This window comes from Anolis sagrei, chromosome Y (assembly GCF_037176765.1).
Source record: "Anolis sagrei isolate rAnoSag1 chromosome Y, rAnoSag1.mat, whole genome shotgun sequence".
NCBI classification, from domain to species: Eukaryota; Metazoa; Chordata; class Lepidosauria; order Squamata; family Dactyloidae; genus Anolis; species Anolis sagrei.
The window spans coordinates 11,992,453-12,010,825 of record NC_090035.1 but is presented as its reverse complement, the minus strand read 5'-3'; the positions used below and the strand labels follow the sequence as shown (position 1 = coordinate 12,010,825).

The 18,373-nt window shown below is 43.7% G+C and overlaps 1 protein-coding gene across 1 annotated transcript; it reads right to left on the bottom strand.

Moving 5' to 3' along the window:
* Window positions 1–2,696: 2,696 nt before the first annotated feature.
* On the bottom strand, window positions 2,697–18,312 carry LOC137095164 (glucose-induced degradation protein 4 homolog). The gene is made up of 6 exons (XM_067461507.1): window positions 18,004–18,312; window positions 11,076–11,135; window positions 10,830–10,937; window positions 10,115–10,216; window positions 9,532–9,662; window positions 2,697–6,733 (listed from the first exon to the last, which is right to left on the bottom strand). The coding sequence occupies exons 1-6, from the start codon at window positions 18,208–18,210 to the stop codon at window positions 6,670–6,672; spliced, it is 672 nt and encodes a 223-aa protein (XP_067317608.1). The 5' UTR covers window positions 18,211–18,312; the 3' UTR covers window positions 2,697–6,669.
* Window positions 18,313–18,373: the final 61 nt, after the last annotated feature.

Here is an 18,373-nt window from a genome sequence, read left to right as displayed (position 1 = left end):
CGCATGTTTGAATTCAGGGAGTGGGGTGAGCTCCCACTATTAGCCCCAGCTTCTGCCAACCTAGCAGTTTGAAAACATGCAAATTTGAATAGATCAATAGGTACTGCTCCGGTGGGAGGGTAAGGTCCATAGACCTTGGAGGTGTCTATGGACAACGCCGGCTCTTCAGCTTACAAATGGAGATGAGCACCAACCTCCAGAGTCGGACATCACTGCACTTAATGCCAGGAGAAAACCTTTACCTATGTGTCAGAGTGGGTTACACCACTGAGCTGCTGAACTTGCTGATTAAAAGGTCTCAGGTTTGAATTCGGGGAGTGGGGTGAGCTCCCGCTGTTAGCCCCAGCTTCTGCCAACCTAGCAGTTCGAAAACATGCAAATTTGAATAGATCAATAGGTACTGCTCCGGTGGGAGGGTAAGGTCCATAGACCTTGGAGGTGTCTATGGACAACGCCGGCTCTTCGGCTTACAAATGGAGATGAGCACCAACCTCCAGAGTCGGACATCACTGCACTTAATGCCAGGAGAAAACCTTTACCTTTACCTATGTGGGGGAGTGGGTTACACCACTCAGCTTCTGAACTTGTTGATCGAGAGTGCAGGCTTGAATCTGGGGAGAGGGGTGAGCTCCCGCTGTTAGCCCCAGCTTCTGCTAACCTAGCAGTTTGAAAACATGCAAATGTGAGTAGATCAATAGGTGCTGCTTCTGAGGGAAGGTAATGCAATTATGCCGGCCACATGACCTAGGAGGTGTCTATGGACAACGTCGACTCTTTGGCTTAGAGATAGAGATGAGAACCAACCCCGAGTCGGACACGACTGGACTTAATGACAGGGGACATTTACCTTTATATGAGTCTGCACTGCCATATAATCCAATTCAATGCTGTTAATCTGCATTCTGAAACTGCATTATATGGCAGTGTAGATGGGCCCGTAGTTCTCATACCCATTTAGTGGTTCTGAGTTTCTGTAACTGCTTCAGGGGAAAACCTTTACCTTACATTTCCTATGTTTTAATCTGTTTTTCTGACCTTGCATTGCAAAGGCTGCTTTAAAAGCACTCTTGTTTTCACCATCGTAGTTTTAACTCGTTATTATGGCAAGAGTTTATGATTATGGCAACCAGACTGATTGATAATTGGCAAATAGAGGGAGAAAACGTGGAGGCAGTGACAAACTCTGTATTGCTAGGCACAAAGATTACTGCAGACACAGATTGCAGCCAGGAAAGCAGAAGATGTTTACTTCTCGGGAGGAGAGCAAAGACCAATCTCAATAAAATAGTGAAGAGTAAAGACATCAAAGACCCACTTTGAGTCCTCCTAGGGGTGAAAAAAGCAGTATATAAATACTGTAAATAATAAATAATAATAAAAGCAATGGTATTCCCCATAGTAACCTATGGATGTGAGAGCTGGACCACAAGGAAGGCTGAGCGAAGGACAATGGGTGCTTTTTAGTTTTGATGTTGGAGGAAAATTCTGAGAGTGCCTTGGACCGCAAGAAGATCCAACCAGTCCATACTTCAGGAAATAAAGCCCGACTGCTCATTAGAGGGAAGGATATTAGAGGCAAAGAGGAAATACTTCGGCCACATCATGAGAAGACATGAAAGCTTAGAGAAGACAATGATGCTGGGGAAGATGGAAGGAAAAAGGAAGAGGGGCCGACCAAAGGCAAGATGGGTGAATGTTATCCTTGAAGTGACTGGCTTGACCTTGAAGGAGCTGGGGATGGTGATCACCAACAGGGAGCTCTGGTACAGGTGGATCCATTAGTTCAAGAAGAGATTGAACTAATAAACAACAATGGGTTGTTGTAAGTTTTTCAGACTGTATGGCCATGTTCCAGAAGCCTTCTCTCCTGACGTTTCGGCAGGCATCCTCAGAGGTTGTGAGGTCTGTTGGAAACGAGGAAAATGGGGTTTATATATCTATGGAATGTCCAGGGTAGGAGAAAGAACTCGACTGTTTTGAGGCAAATGTGAATATTGCAATTGACCACCTGCCTGCTATAGATGCAGCCGAAACATCAGGAGACAATGCTTCTGGAACATGGCCATACAGCCTGAAAAATGTACAACAACCCAGTGATTCCGGCCATAAAAGCCTTCGACAATACAACAACAACAGTGGATAGAGCTATCATTACAGATTAAAACAATCAACATATTCTTGGACTTGTTTGTATGAGTCAGGCTCTGGATTTTAGAGAAGGAAATGTTTAGGTGGCAATTTTCTTCCAATTTGAATTATTGCTTTAAAACACAAACTACACCCATGAGCACATCTCCACTGTACAATTAATGTTGTTTCATACCAGCTGAACTGCCATAGGAGTTTTAGGGATACATGTATGTAAGATAAGAAAATAATTATTCTGGAGGAGAAAGTAGAATATCTATCTATCTATCTATCTATCTATCTATCTATCTATCTATCTATCTATCTATCAGTGTACCTATTGATTCTATCTATCTATCTATCTATCTATCTATCTATCTATCTATCTGTCTGTCTGTCTGTCTGTCTATCCATCCATCCATCCATCCATCCATCCATTTATCTGTAAACCACTTCATTCTGTCCATAACTTCCATCTTTAAGAAATTTCTTTTAAAAAGGAAGAAAAAGTTATTGAGCAAAACCCATTCTGACAAATTGCTGGATAACACAGAAGACACGCAGCCTCATTAAATACATGTTCTTTTAATCTGGACACTGATAACTCTGGAAAACTCACAGTCCCTTTTCGGCCATTCATCCATAAATACTCTCAAATATTCCGATTTACAAAGTTAGCTTTATAAAACCTGTTTTAATAGCTTTTGGAAGATTCCCCCATGAAAACTCTTCTTCCTGTGACAAGCCCCACTCTGTAGGACCTGTGTCCATGAAGCCCCCTTTGTTTTAACATCCAATTATTCATTGAAAGGGGGGATAAAATTGGAAGTTCAAGGCTTGAAGGGGGTGGGGTGGGGGGGAGAAGAGACCTGCCCTTAAAAAGCAAAGGGGAAAAAACAGCAGCACCTGTTTGCTCCATTTTATCTGTTATGTCTAGTACAAAAGTAGAGAATGGGCACCATATTTTCCAAAGAATGCATCTTAGGTTTCTTGGAAGCTTTTCAGAGCATCGTTTGCTTCGACACTGGACCAGTTTTAATATAATGCAAGGCTTGTCTGGGAAGAGGAAATCCTGATGTGTGGGTGATCTAATGCAAAGGGCTCTTTGCATTCTAAATGTCTGTTTAGAGAGATACCCGTTAGCAGGTTGCTACCATTTCGAAGCAACGGGGCCGTGGTGGCATAGTGGGTTAAATCGCTAAGCTGCAGAACTTGCTGACCAGAAGGTCAGTGGTTCGAATACGCAGGATGGGATGAGCACCTGTTGCTAGCCCCAGCTTATGCCAACCTAGCAGTTCGAAAACATGCAAAAATGAGTAGATCAACCGCTTTGGTGGGAGGATAATGGCGCTCTATGCAGTCATGCCAACCACATGACCAAGGAGGAGTCTACGGACGGCAACTGATCAGCTGAGAAATGAAGATGAGCACCACCCCCCAGAGTCGGACACTTTGAATGTCAAGGAGAAACCTTTACCTTTACCATTTCGAAACAAACATATCACACTTTGATTCGAGGGCAGAGAAGAGGTTTCAAAGCATTCTCCAGCCTGCTGGGTTAGTTAGAATTTATAAACTGGGCCTAAAGCATCCTAAAAAGCTCTGTCCATGCTGCCTCCTCGCTCCAGTTTTTTTTTTTTTTTTGCATTTACAGACTTTGCAACCACATCCAACATCACAACAGTATCGTGCTCTCTAACTCCTTTAACTTCAAAAAGAATAAAAGAAAACCCCAAACCTTAAAAGGCAAGATACAACATCTTATGGGTTCGAGTCCCTTTATGTGTCACCTTTGGCTCCATATAGTCCAATAAAATAGACAAAATGAAAGGACTTCTGTTGGCCCTAAATTTACCCCCAAATTCAAAGCAAAACATATGTAGTTTGAGATGGGCTCCATCCACCAAGTGCTTAGTTCCCTACTCAAGGGTTTCCTTTTCCTCACACTGCAATTCCTTTAGAAGAAAACTAAACTTATGTGGGCTCCCTCTTTTAATTTATTAAGAAGCCAAACGCATTTAGATAACCTCCAGTTATCCTCTCCAAGAAATCACTTGCTTCCTCCTTGAATAAGCAGCCTTTGAAAACTTGGGGTTGAGAGAAGGACACATTGTGTCCCCTTTAAGCTAAAGCAAATGAAGGCACAGTTAGTTCCATTTCTCTGCACAGAGCCTGAGAGAGAGAGCAGGAAAGGTTCAATATGGAGAGATAATCTGGAATAGGAGCCTTGAGGCACTCAAGAACCTCCAAAATTTTGCGTGGGCAGCTGTTTTATGGATCAAGAAAAGCAGCAGAAAGGAACACAGACCCAGCCAAAACTATCCTCATTTCTATGTACAGAATCCCCATCTCATCTCCTTATCACAGGGGATCAGGATCAAAAGCCAGTCTGCCACAGAATTTCCATCCACAAAGCAAACCCAAGGTTCCTTTTCTAGGGAAGAAATCCCATGCATCTGACTGGACGATGACTACCAGAATGGAGCAAAATGCTGTCGCTTCTCTCCTTTGAAAAGCTTCCACATTGAGATTGTTTCCAAATCTTGCTTTCCACAGCCCTCTCCTTCCAGCAACTAAAGCAAGCATTTATTCTAATGCTTACACAACAACTAAGATCCACATTGGGTCGGTGCTTGTAGCCACTGCAACTCACAGCAGATAGTTGGAAAAGGAACGCAAACTAGAAGCCCGCACTAAAAGGGGACAAAAGGTAGCAATTCCAAGACTAATTAGGGCCTGGCTTCTTCTCCCCCACTCTGCTGCCTAGCTCTGGAAAATGTGCACCATGAAAACATTATATGGTAATCTGCAACGAGGAAGAAAGAGTTCTGCCATCTCTTCAAGGAATGCCAGCACACTGCTTATCTTTCCTTACTAAGTTATGTTTACTAACCAAAGGGAAAAACAAAACAAGGAGCTAAGCATGACAAGGGAGATTTCCCCCACCACTTCCCCTGGACACTTTATCCAGCTGTCTCTCTGCCTTCTGAAGCATCCATGCTTTCTTGAGGACTAGAAACCTGCTTTCTTTCCACTAGAACAACAAAAAGTGAACTCAGTATCACAACCTGAAGATCAGCTTCACTGCATCTTGTCACTATCAAAGCTCACGAGACCTTGGGATGCAAACACAGAGGCAGCTCAGCCAACCATAGCTACTTTCTCAAGAGTGAACCATTAGGAACAGCAATGAGGCTACCATAGAAGTCAGATAAGAGTGAAATCATAGCAGCCATGATCTGGCTTCGCATTTGGCCACACTCTCTTGCCAGTGTTATGTTAGACTATCCTATAAATCCCAGAAACCTCCAAGGGTGGAGGAAAAAGGTTTGCAAAGCGCTAGTCCTTTTTCTGCGAAGGACTGAACATCTCAGGCCCCATCAACACTGCCATCTAATCCAATTTCTGATCCCAGATTATCTGCTTTGAACTGGATTATATGACAGTGTAGATCCAGCCGCATTCTCGCCTTGCAAATCTAACAGCAGGATCGTGTCTGCCATCCAAAAAAACAGGTCAGCTCATCTCTCCATGGATAGTAGCAGCTTGGAAGAAAACAGAAACTGCTTGACTAGCATGCATATAGAGACACACACAGGCCCCACACACACTTTGGCACACGAGCCCGACGTTATGGAACAGTTTAAAGTCCTAGAAGAGCAGTTTATTATTACTGTTATTATTTTGAACGGAAAGTATTTTTCTCTGACAGCGAACATCAAATATTTTCCGTAGCATGTGCGCATGTTAGGAGCCACCACTAAAGTCTGGGATGAGCAGGTGGCAACACTGCGAAGCTGTTTACACAGATAGATCACCACCATCACCGACTTTCAATTTTTAAAAAAACACGGTAAAACTGTAATGAGGAAGAATTCCTAGTCTTTGGAAAAGACAGGCTATTGGAATAGCACTCAAGTGCTTTTCAAAAGCAGTCCTCGGTGGGTTGTTATTATTTTTTGTCTTCCTTCCATATTCTTTGCAAAGCCCAATGGCTTGGGACTGGCTGACATTCCTGAGAGAGGCAGCCTTGTCAGCCAATAGCAACACAGCTTGACAAGCCCTCCTCCACCCTCTTATGTGGGCATTAAAGAGAAAACCCAAAGCTTGGATGGGCACAAGCAGGCGGCAACTTTGGCTTCCTCGCGTTCAAAGGAAAACCCAGCTCAGCACAGCCATTTCCTTCTCCCAAAAAGGGGGCAGGAAGAGAAGACTGTGGGTGGGAAAATTATATAAAAAGAAAAAGAGATTAGCTGTGCAATACCAAAAAAGAAAAAGTGCATCAAAATGGTAGCTTTAAAAACCCGCTCAGAGTATCAAATTTGCCACACAGCTGGAGGGAGAGTCATTCTCTGGCAGCTCCACAGTCATGCTCTTTCACCAGTCCAGTGGCCTGGAAGGAGGAGAGCCCTGAGCCTCCTGTCCTGACAGGGGCGTCACAGTTGTCTTAGCAGAGCATGCTCTCTCTCTCCATCTCTCTCTCTTTTGCTCTCTCTCCCTGGCCTCGCGGGCCATCTCCTGGTGCCGCTCTCGGTATCGCCGTCACCGGAATTCGTAAATGGGCGCGCTGTACTCAGGGACGTGCGTCAAATTCAGGGACTGATACCTGAGGGAGGAAAGCACAAAGGGACTCAATGGAATAAACTGAGCTGCGTGCTCCTAGATATGTTATTTTCAAACCCTCTACTACCATATCCCCCCCCCCCCAAATAACTGGGTCTTATCTTAATTTTTCTCTAAAAGACACATTGAGACTTATTTTCAGGAGATGTCTTTTTTTCATGTACAGTAGAGTCTCGCTTATCCAACATAAATGGGCCGGCAGAATATTGGATAAGCAAAAATGCTGGATAACAAGGAAGGATTAAGAAAAAGCTATTAAACATCAAATTATGTTATGATTTTAAAAATTAAGCACCAAAACATGTTTTACAATAATTCAACAGAAAAAAGCAGTTCAATACATAGTAATGTTGTGTAGTAACTAGCTGTCCCCTGCCACATGTTGCTGTGGCCCACATGGGGGTTCTGTGTGGGAGGTTTGGCCCAATTCTATCGTTGGTGGGGTTCAGAATGCTCTGTGATTGTAGGTGAACTATAAATCCAAGCAACTACAACTCCCAAATGTCAAGATTCTATTTTTCCCAAACTCCACCAACGTTTACATTGGGCATATTGAGTATTTGTGTAGAGTTTGGTCCAGATCCATCATTGTTTGAGTCCACAGTGCTTTCTGGAAGTAGGTGAACTATAACTCCAAAATCAAAGGATACTGCCCACCAAACCCTTCCAGTATTTTCTATTGGTCATGGGAGAACTGTGTGCCAAGTTTGGTTCAATTCCATCGTTGGTGGAGTTCAGAATGCTCTTTGATTGTAGGTGAACTATAAATCCCAGCAACTACAACTCCCAAATGACAAAATCAATTTTTTGAGTGAAGGACATACATTGGGTTGTTAGGTGTCTTGTGTCCAAATTTGATGTCAGTTCATCCAGTGGTTTTTGAATTCTGTTAATCCCACAAACAAACATTACATTTTTATTTATATAGATTACTATTTTTACTACTTTAGCACCAAAACTGACAAGGGTTCTATCTTTCTCCCACCCTGGACATTATTCCAGGCAGGAGGCAGACTGCAATGGATAATACAGAATGTTGGATGAGCAAAGGTTGGATAAGCAAGACTCTACTGTATAACAATCTATATTGATTCAAATTCTGTCATGTCATCTTCTTCTGGAACATCGTCTTTAACTCTTCAAACCCCAAATTCCAGCCTCTCGTCCAAAGACACCCACTGGGGCATTTACAAATACTTAATTACAATGTATTTTACGTAGTAATGTCAAGAATGTGATTTATTTATATTCAATTATATATTAATATTATTATTTTAGAATTCAATATGTCTGTCGTCGTGTATGGCAACAGGCGTACTAAATGTGCCAATCTGGTAGACGATCTTAACTGGGGCTTATTTTTGGGGTAGGGCTTCTATTACGAGCATCCTGAAAAATAATCATACAAGGGCTTATTTTCAAGAAATAGAGTAAGGTTTTTTTTAAAAAATAAATAAAAATAAACTTGATTTATATCCTACCACCATCCCCCAAAAGAGATTTGGGGCAGCTTACAAGGCACTCCATGGTGCAGCATGGTAACAAACAGTACATGAGTATAGAAGTTATAAAAAGTTATAGAAGTTATAAAAACAACCACTATTAACACATCAAATAAAATAAAAACAAATATAATAACAGTTTAAAATGCAGACCGTCTGTGGTTAAAACTAAAACTAACTGCCTTCAAATCAAAACTAAAGTGCCAAAGTGTCAACCTCATACGGGCCCATTTCAGCCTACTTGAGGCCAAAAGCCTGCTTAAAAATCCATGTTTTTAGGCTGGATCGGAAGGAGTCAAGTGGGGTTAACCTAATCTGTTTTGGAAGAGTATTCCAGAGCTGGGGAGCCACTACAGAGAAGACCCTCTTTCTTGTCCCCACCAACCACGCTTGAGACGGTGGTGGAATCAAGAGAAGGGCCTCCCTGCCTATCTCAAAGCCCGGGGTGTTTCATGGAAAGATATACAGTCCAGTATATAGGTTGGACCTGAAGCATATAGGGCTTTGTAGGTAATAACCTGCACCTTGAATTGAGACCAGAAAATTGTCAGAAGCCAGTGGAGCTGCTTGAGTAGGGACATAGTATGTTCCCTATAGCTAGATTTTCTTGATTCCATCCCTGTCTCTCGTAATGGGACTCTCTTGATGTTGGTATTATCAGCTGCCAGTTAGTAATCTGGCAGCTGACCTTTGTGCTAACCAGTTTCTGAACAGTCTTCAAAGGCAGCCTCATGTAGAGTGCATTACAGTAGTCCCACTCTGGATGAAACTAAGGCATGGAGCACTTTGGCCAAGTCAGACTTCTTGAGGTATGGTCACAGCTGGCACACAAGTTTAGAGTAGATAAATCAAGACATGTAGCTCAGTCCCCAACACAAAGACACCAACATGTGCTTTGAGTAATACAAATGGTCAGGAGCTTGGCCATGAGGCCCTACTTGACTGGCCCAAGATGTAAGGCAAGTTGATTAACCCAAATATATGACACTCACTGTGAAACTTCAGAGAGGCAAAAACTGTAGCTTTAAATTGCAGGGCAAGGAAAGCCAGCAGCTACTTGGCAAGAACTTCACTGTTGCTGATTTTTACACAATTAAACTGCCCTTTCGCTTGTTTTTATCATAACTTTTCAAGAAAAAATAAGAGTCTTGTGGAACATAAACTGATTGCTACTGCTTGAGAAAAAGCTGTAATGGAAGAAACAAGAATTTACTCAAAATCCAACCAAAGTTACCTAAAGCCATACTTATGATGCTTCCGAATGGAGGTGGCCTCTTACCATTCTGAACTCCTGTGATAGTAATAGCCCTCTATAGATGCCGCAGATTTCTGGAAGCATATGTAATAAAACCCGGCAAAGGAAGCACCGCTGATATCTTTGATGGTGTGATCGGGGACCAGGAACTGTTCCTGAACAAAAAATAATAAGCCATATGGAGTGGACACGATTGAATCCAAACACACAACTTACATACATACATCTACATACATACATATAAACATTCGAATTACATTTTTAAGTAAATCTGGTGCCTTTCGAGTATTTAGGCCTAGGGACAGCCATGTAGGTGCTGCATTTTGCCCCTAACTGCTCTCCAAGACTCCTCTGAAGGGCAGCCTCACAAAGAGTGCAGGAGTTGCATTTCCTCCCTAAAGAGTTTCAGTTTATTTACATGAGATAGTTATACGGTAAGATTAATAACCCATTTCCAGAACAGGAACAAAGCTGCCTGAATATGAATAGTTTCACACTTGCCTCCAGCCTGGCTGGGTTAAAAGAAATGTTGAAGTGCTGGGGTACATAATGTCCCAAAGCCTCTGCTACAGAGGCCTCCTGCAAGGGACCATGTAAAGGAACTCACCTTCCACCTCATGAAGACAAAGTCATCATTCTTCAGATCTTCATAATCAAAGTCATCAGAGTTAAATGTTTTTGCGTATTGGTAAAAGGCTGGGAATTTCCCCTGGAAGTAACGGGGAAATGAAAGTGTTGGAAAGATGTCCCAATTTACTATGAATACAGGCCATTTCATCTCACAAAAACAACATTATCCTGAAGTGAAGTATGTATAGGTAAGAGGGAGCCAACAGCAAGGTCAAATGGAAACAAAACATAGTGAATACAATGACAGTAATGTTATTAATATACCCTGGACAGCTGTTGGTGAAGTGTTCTGGCATGGGTTTAAGCCAATAAACCTTATTTGAGTCATAAGAGACAGAAGTTATGTTCGGATTGAACAATTCATCAGTTTTATAGCTTCATTCTCCCTTTGAAGTCAATTTACTCAGTAACTTTAACTTTAGAGTCATAGCTTTCTGCAAGGCAAAAGTACTAGGAACTCCAAAGCTGTGAGATAAATTTCAAAGGGAAGCAATGGGAAAACTAGTTTTGAGTACTTTCTTGACTAAGAAAGCCCCATCAAAGTCCTACCCAATTTAAGATATTTTAACCCGCCATTTTCTCAGAATGGAGACCCAGTGTGGCTCATTCCATCACAAAGAGTCCCTTTGCTATGCCCAGCAGCCACAAAATGTCAACTGCCTCCTCCATGGAAACGCGGCCAAGGAACTCACCCAATGTTTACGATCTACGTCTTCATCTGCATCCCACTTCCGTGTTAAAAATGGGTGCTTTTTACTGATTATTTCCCCTTCAAAGAAGGTTGTAAGGGTCGGATATTCCTGCAAGGGAGTACGATAGGAAAGGCGGTGAACACAAAGCACTCAGCAAATTTCCCTGTCTTCACAAAGACCTTACAAATGATTTTTTAAGGCAGTGTTACCATATTGGGCTTGATATTCTTTGAATCAGGTACATACCTCCGTAAGGCCTTTAATCTTCAAGTATCCACAAAGATAGGAGTTCTCCATGTCCACATGCTGAAAGGGACAACAAAAAGTCTTCTATGACTCTGTCCCCAGATATAGCAACCTAGGCTTTAGATTGAATAAGAAATAGGACCAGTGACTAGAATTAACTGGAGAGGAGTTTAGTAGGTAAAAAAGAGGGATCTAAAATGTTCAGCATCATGACCCAGTATCTAAGATGCATAAAGAAGCCTTGCTTATGACATAAAAGGAACTACCTGCTTTAATGCACCTTAGGTTTCCGAATTCAGGGGCATATCCTGCTCTGTATATCACAAGCCATTCAGAACACATGGCTAATGTTGTTCTGGCAATCTTTTAGCTATTCATCCAGAACCATGTCAGAGAACTAGGTAGCTCAATACAAATGAATCATCAGGAGCCCCCACTGTTAGCACATGGTTATCCTGAAGAGGTGATAAAACCTTTCTGGCAGGACTTCCAGAGGCAATGGAAGAACTGGAAAGCTCTGCATAAAAATCACTGGGACCACCCTCATCTGCCCTGTCGACATAAGTATGGCAGGAAGAACTGAAAGACAAAGGCCAGTGGGTGCTATTTGTGGCTCCTGACGTTAGGACTGTTGGCATGGTTTGCCAGTGCTTTGGCCCCCAAAACAGCGGGAAGCCACATCATTCCCATTCTGTGTGTGAAATTGTGCCAGTCTGAATGCCAGTCTGGGAACACAGAGGAATACTGAACTCTCTGGAAAATGAACAAAGCCATCATCTGCATCCTACGAAGAGAAATGCCAGCTTTGCTGGATCAAACTTCTGAAGGAACTCATTAGATTTTATCCTGCTGAGAACATCTTTGTGGACTTGAGCTCCTCTCAAGCTTCCTCAGATGGAATTTCCTCTGAAAATGACAAAGTCCAAGATATTTTGCTGCCTGAGGTAGAATAGGAAATACAATGCTACCCTACGCAGCCAAGATGCATTGTATCCAAAGGCAAACAAGTTATTTTGACCCAGGAGCCAAAAACACCCACAAGAACACCTAGCTGTAATAATTAAAAGCCCAGGAAATAACTAGCAATTGGCTTCCCTTTCATGACACCTCAAATGTGCTTCCTGAAGCTGCCTTGCTCTGCTTAATGGCAGATTGCATCTGCCTTAAACATCAGGCACATCTGATGGGATTACAGAGCAAAAGCAGCCTGTTATGTCACATTTACCAGAAAAAAATGTGTGAGGAGTATAGTGCTTTTGTGTGGTTTAGTAAATGGATCAGATTCCCTAACTGTAAGCTCACTGCAACCTGAAACGCTTTGGTGCTTTATATGACGGGAAAAGTGGCAAAAAGAGAAAACCTAGTAGATGGATTATCTTATGTTCCCAACGAGTGATGATTCCATGGGAACAGTTGCTACAAGAGGACAAGAAGCCAGAACTTAAGCAAGGCCAGGCAATTCTAGCCTGCACCAACAGGAGCCGAGTTGTTAGATGGAGGGAAGCCATAGTCCTATTCTGTTGTGATTTGTTCAGACTGCACCTGGAATAACCCTCTGTTTGGTTCTATTCAAAGCAATTCAAGAATTCTATGCAACAGTGCAGGCAAAAGGGATCTAGAAGTCTCAGTTAACTACAAGCTGAACATGAATCAACATTGTGATGCAGCTGCTAAAATGGCCAATGTGATTCTAGGATGCATCTGCAGGAATGTAATAATAATAATAATAACTTCATTTATACCCCACCACCATCTCCCCAAGGGACTCGGAGCGGCTTACATGAGGCCAAGCCCAACAGCACATCAAAAACAACAAGCAATTATAAATAACAAGCAATAAACAAAATAAACAATACAATTAATATAACTCTAGATCAGTGTCTAGATCAGTGTTTCTCAAACTCTGCACCTCTAGGTGTTTTGGACTCAGAAATCCCAGTCAGCTTACCAGCTGTTAGGAACTGTGGGAGCTGAAGTCCAAAACACCCAGAAGAGCAATTTGAGAAACACTGTAAGATCAAGCAAATCAAGCAGGACAAGATGGAAGGGGTCCCAAGAAGGGAGATCATTTGTACAAAGGTGTGGAAACTATAAATCTCTTCAAGGAGCCGTTTAGGAAGCTGGGTATGTTTAGATTGAAAAAATGAAGGCTGAGAGAAGGGAACTCAATAGCCATGTTTAAATATTTGAAAGAATGTCTCAATGAGGAGGAGGAAAGAGATCCCATCTAAACATTAGGTTAAACTTCCTGACAGAACTGTTTAACTGTGGAATGTGCTACTCCCTTGGAATCTGTTGGGAGTCCCCTTCACTGGAGGTCTTTTAGTAGAGGTTGGATGATCATCTGTCAGGAGGGCTTGGATTGGGTCTGCTTGGCAGAAGGTTGGGGTGTGTGACCCTAGAGGTCCATTATAACTCTAGCAGAATCTGCTTCTGTTTGGGAGTCCATTGGACTCTCCATCTCTGAGAGTTTTTAAAGCAGAGGCTGGATGGCCGACTGTTGGGAGGGCTTATCTTGTATCTTCGTCTGGCAGAAAATAGAATAGCTTTATTGTTATTGTGCTATTGCACAAAAAAATTAAATGCCTTCCCCAGCACACACCACAAAACAACACATTCATCCTTCCACACCCCTACCACCACCAACCAGCCCCCAATGCCACATCAATGCGAAACCATGGAGTTCAACATAGCCATAGTGCTAGGATAAAAGCCGTCTGTCTGTCCATGTCTTCGTCACCCTGTATCATCTGCCAGATGGCAATAATTCAAAAAAAAGAATATGCCGGGTGAGAAGGATCCCCAAAAATGCTCTGAGCTTTCTTAAGGCTGGGGGACCTCTTAAGTATTTTGAAAGAGGAGAGAAAGGGGGAAAGCCAATGATTTCCTGTGCAGAAGAAAGTGGTGACTCTTTGGAGCACCTTCCTATCTGTCACTGTGCAGCTACCAAACCATGTGCAGATGCAGAAGGTTAGGAGACTCTCTATAGCACAGTGGTAGAAAGTCACTAGCAGTTTTTCATTCCGTTGTTGGTTCCTTAGACGTCCCAGGTAGTATGGTCTCTGCTGGGCCCTCTTGGCCAACGCCGCTGTATGAACACCCCATGTCAGATCATCCTTAACAGTGATACCCAGGAACTTAAAACTGGCCACCTGCTCCACTTGGTCTTCATTTATGACCAAGGGCTCAATGTCGGGTCTGTTCTTTCTGTAGCCCACTATAAACTCCTTGATCTTATTGATATTAAAAACCAGATCATTGTCCCTACACGATGAGAGCAGCCAATCCACCTGATCCTGATAGGCAGATTCATCCCCTTCAGAGATAAGAAGTCCCACCACAGTTGTATCATCTGCAAATTTAGTAATGATATTGCTATGGTGGATGGGGATGCAATCATATGTGTACAACGTGTAAAGCAGAGGACTCAATACACAGTCGGCCCTGTGGCATCCCAGTGTTGAGAGTGAGAGCTGATGAGGTATGATTCCCTAATCTAACCCTCTGGGAACGTCCAGACACAAAGTCCATAATCCAGGAAGAAAATGAATATGACAATCCAAGGGTTGGACTGTATGATGCCTGAGGATTCCTTCCAACTCTATGATTCTAACCACTTCCACCATCAAATACCTTTCCTTGGGCTTTCTAGGCTCAGTGCTATGGACCTTGCAATGATGGTGATGATGTTTATTTGTAACCCATTTTTTTCTCTCCGTATGGAGACTCAAAGCTGCCCACAACTAAAAACATTCCTATACAACTTAAAATATGCAAAAATACAAGTATTAAAACAGTATTAATCATCATTAAAAGCATGTGACACCTCAGCAGCCCTCAACAAGCTTAAAAACCTTCTTCTTTGATCCTGTCTGAATAAAAAGGGTTTAAATGGCCACCTGAAGGACAGCATGTAGGGGGGAGGGGGCTAACCAGTTCCACAATCAATATCTTTCCCTGGGCTTTCTGGGCACAGCATCATTGTCTTCTCTAAGCTTTCCTGTCTTCTCATGATTTGGTCAAAGTACTTCATCTTTGCCTCTAATATCCTTCCCTCTAATGAGCAGTCGGGCTTTATTTCCTGAAGTATGGACTGATTGGAGATTCTTGTGGTCCAAGGCACTCTCAGAATTTTCCTCCAACACCACAGTTCAAAAGCGTCTATTTTCCTTCGCTCAACCTTCCTTATGGTCCAGCTCTTGCATCCGTAGGTGACTACGTGGGATACCATTGCTTTAACTAAGCAGATCTTCATTGCCAGTGTGATGTCTCTCCTCTTCACTATCTTATCGAGATTGGTCATTGCTCTACTCCCAAGAAGTAAGCGTCTTCCAATTTCCTGGCTGCAGTGCCTTTCATGTTCCTTGATTCGTTTGGGCAACGCTGCTGCGTTTGGTGGTCCCTATGTAGACTTGTCCACAGCTGCATGGTACACGGTAGACTCCTGCAGAGGTGAGAGGATCCCTCTTGTCCTTTGCTGAACGTTGCGTTCGCTGGAATTTCTTGGTGGGTCTGTAGATAGTTTGTATGTTGTGCTTCCTCATCAGCTTTCCTCTGCGCTCAGTGGTTCCCTTGATGTATGGCAAGAACACTTTTCCTCTGGGTGGATCTTCGTCTTTACTCTCGTGGTTTGTTCTCGGTCATGCAGCTCTTCTGATGTCTGAGGTGGAGTCTCCATTGGCCTGTAGAGCCCAGTTGAGGTGGTTCAGTTCATCTTGGAGGAGGTGGGGTTCGCACATTCTTTTTGCACGGTCTGCCAAGGCTTTAATGGTGCTTTTTTTTTAATTTGGGCGATGGTTGGAGTTTTTATGTAGATATCTATCTGTGTGTGTGGGTTTTCTGTAAACGGTGTGAGCCAATAGCCCGAAAAAACCTACAACAACCCAGTGTATCTAATGACGGGGACAGCCCAGGGGTCGATAGCCTTGATTGTATTTCCGCCATTTAATTTGCTCTTCAAAACCTTTCTGACTCTTTGGATGTATTCTTTGCTCACCAAATTTTTCACTTGATATTGTCCAAGAGTAGTATGCCAAGATATTTATAGGACGGCTGGTGTGTGTGTGTGTATATATATATATATATATATATATATAGGTAAAGGTAGTCCCCTGACATTAAGTCCAGTCATGTCTGACTCTGGGGTGTGGTGCTCATATCCATTTCTAAGCCAAAGAGCCAGCGTTGTCCATAGACACCTCCAAGGTCATGTGGCCAGAATGACCGCATGAAATGCCGTTACCTTCCTGCTGGAGTGGTACCTATTGATCTACTCACATATATACATATGTATATTCTACAGATATAGAATCATAGAATGAAAGAGTTGGAAGAGAACTCATGGGCCATCCAGTCCAACCCCATTCTGCCAAGGAGCAGGAATATTGCATTCAAATCACCCCTGACAGATGGCCATCCAGCCTCTGTTTAAAACCTTCAAAGAAGAAGCCTCCACCACACTCCAGGGCAGAGAGTTCCACTGCTGAACAGCTCTCACAGTCAGGAAGTTCTTCCTCATGTTCAGATGGAATCTCCTTTCTTGTAGTTTGAAGCCATTGTTCCTTGTCCTAATCTCCATGGAAGCTTGGCCTCATGTAAACCGCCCCGGGTCCCCGTTGGGGGAGATGGTGGTGGGGTATAAATAAAGATGATTATTATTATCTTGCCCTTGGTCGGCCCCTCTTCCTTTTTTCTTCCATTTTCCCCAGCATCATTGTCTTCTCTAAGCTTTCCTGTCTTCTCATTATGTGGTCAAAGTAGTTCATCATTCGAAGTACAACCTGATGTGTTGTTGTTCATTCGTTCAGTCGTCTCCGACTCTTTGTGACCTCATGGACCAGACCACGCCAGAGCTCCTTGTCGGCCGTCACCACCCCCAGCTCCTTCAAGGTCTGTCCAGTCACTTCAAGGATGCCATCCATTCATCTTGCCCCTGGTCGGCCCCTCTTCCTTTTGCCTTCCACTTTCCCCAACATAATTGTCTTCTCCAGGCTTTCCTGTCTCCTCATGATGTGGCCAAAGTACTTCAACTTTGTCTCTAGTATCCTTCCCTCCAGTGAGCAGTCGGGCTTTATTTCCTGGAGGATGGACTGGTTGGATCTTCTCGCAGTCCAAGGCACTCTCAGAACTTTCCTCCAACACCACAGCTCAAAAGCATCGATCTTCCTTCGATCAGCCTTCCCTAAGGTCCAGCTCTCACATCCGTAGGTGACTACAGGGAATACCATGGCTTTGACTATGCGGATCTTTGTTGCCAGTCTGATGTCTCTGCTCTTTACTATTTTATCGAGACTGGACATTGCTCTCCTCCCAAGAAGTAAGTGTCTTCTGATTTCCTGGCCACAGTCTGCATTTGCAGTCATCTTTGCACCTAGAAATACAAAGTCTGTCACGGCCTCCACATTTTCTCCCTCTATTTTCTATAATATACTGTATATTCCACAGATATAGAATCATAGATTCATTGAGTTGGAAGAGACCTCATGGGCCATCCAGTCCAACCCCATTTGGCCAAGAAGCAGGAAAATTGCATTCAAAGCACCCCTGACAGATGGCCATCCAGCCTCTGTTTAAAAGCTTCCAAAGAAGGAGCCTCCACCACACTCCAGGGCAGAGAGTTCCACTGCTGAACGAACGGCTCTCACAGTCAGGAAGTTCTTCCTAATGTTCAGATGGAATCTCCTATTAAGATTATGATTATTATTACTTTTTTGTAATTGTCTTTTATGTGTACTGTACACCGCCATGAGTCGCCCTTATGGGCTGAGAATGGCGGTTAATAAGTGCATCAAATAAATAAATAAATAAATATTATTACAACTCCCACCATGCCTCACAGCCTCAGCCCGCTTCTATGGAGTTGGAGGCCCAAGTTTCTTGAGGGGGGAAGGCCTGCGAGGAGGCCCCGAGAGGCGTGAGGCCTACCTACCTGGACGACCACCTCCACCTCGTAGGCGTTGCCCTTGGAGCGCTGCTGCCCGCGGAACTTGGCCCCGCTGTAGAGGCGGCTGGTGCTGACGCCGGGCTGCGCCGTGTTGATGGGCGGCGGCGGCTCGAGCCGGGCGGAGGCCGAGGAGGAGGAGGCCGAGCTGGCTGCCGGAGGAGGGCAGCCTGGGCAGGCGCTCCGCACCGGCATCTCGGGCCTCTCCCCCGGCGCCAGCCAGCCGCCTCTTTCGCTTTCCCCTCAGAAGCAGGAAGGAAAAACACACACACACCCTGCTGCCTCTTCTTTTTCCTCCCCTCAGCGGCGACGCCACCTCCCTCGGCACCCGATTGGCCAGGACATGAGCGACGCAAAG

Coding starts and splice junctions, on each gene's coding strand:
- LOC137095164 (XM_067461507.1), bottom strand. CDS start 18,210: ATGCCGGTGCGGAGCGCCTGCCCAGGCTGCCCTCCTCCGGCAGCCAGC. Junction 11,136..18,003: donor AGGTGGAGGTGGTCGTCCAG/GTAGGTAGGCCT, acceptor TGTCCCTTTCAG/CATGTGGACATGGAGAACTC. Junction 9,663..10,114: donor TTGTCTTCATGAGGTGGAAG/GTGAGTTCCTTT, acceptor TTTTTTGTTCAG/GAACAGTTCCTGGTCCCCGA.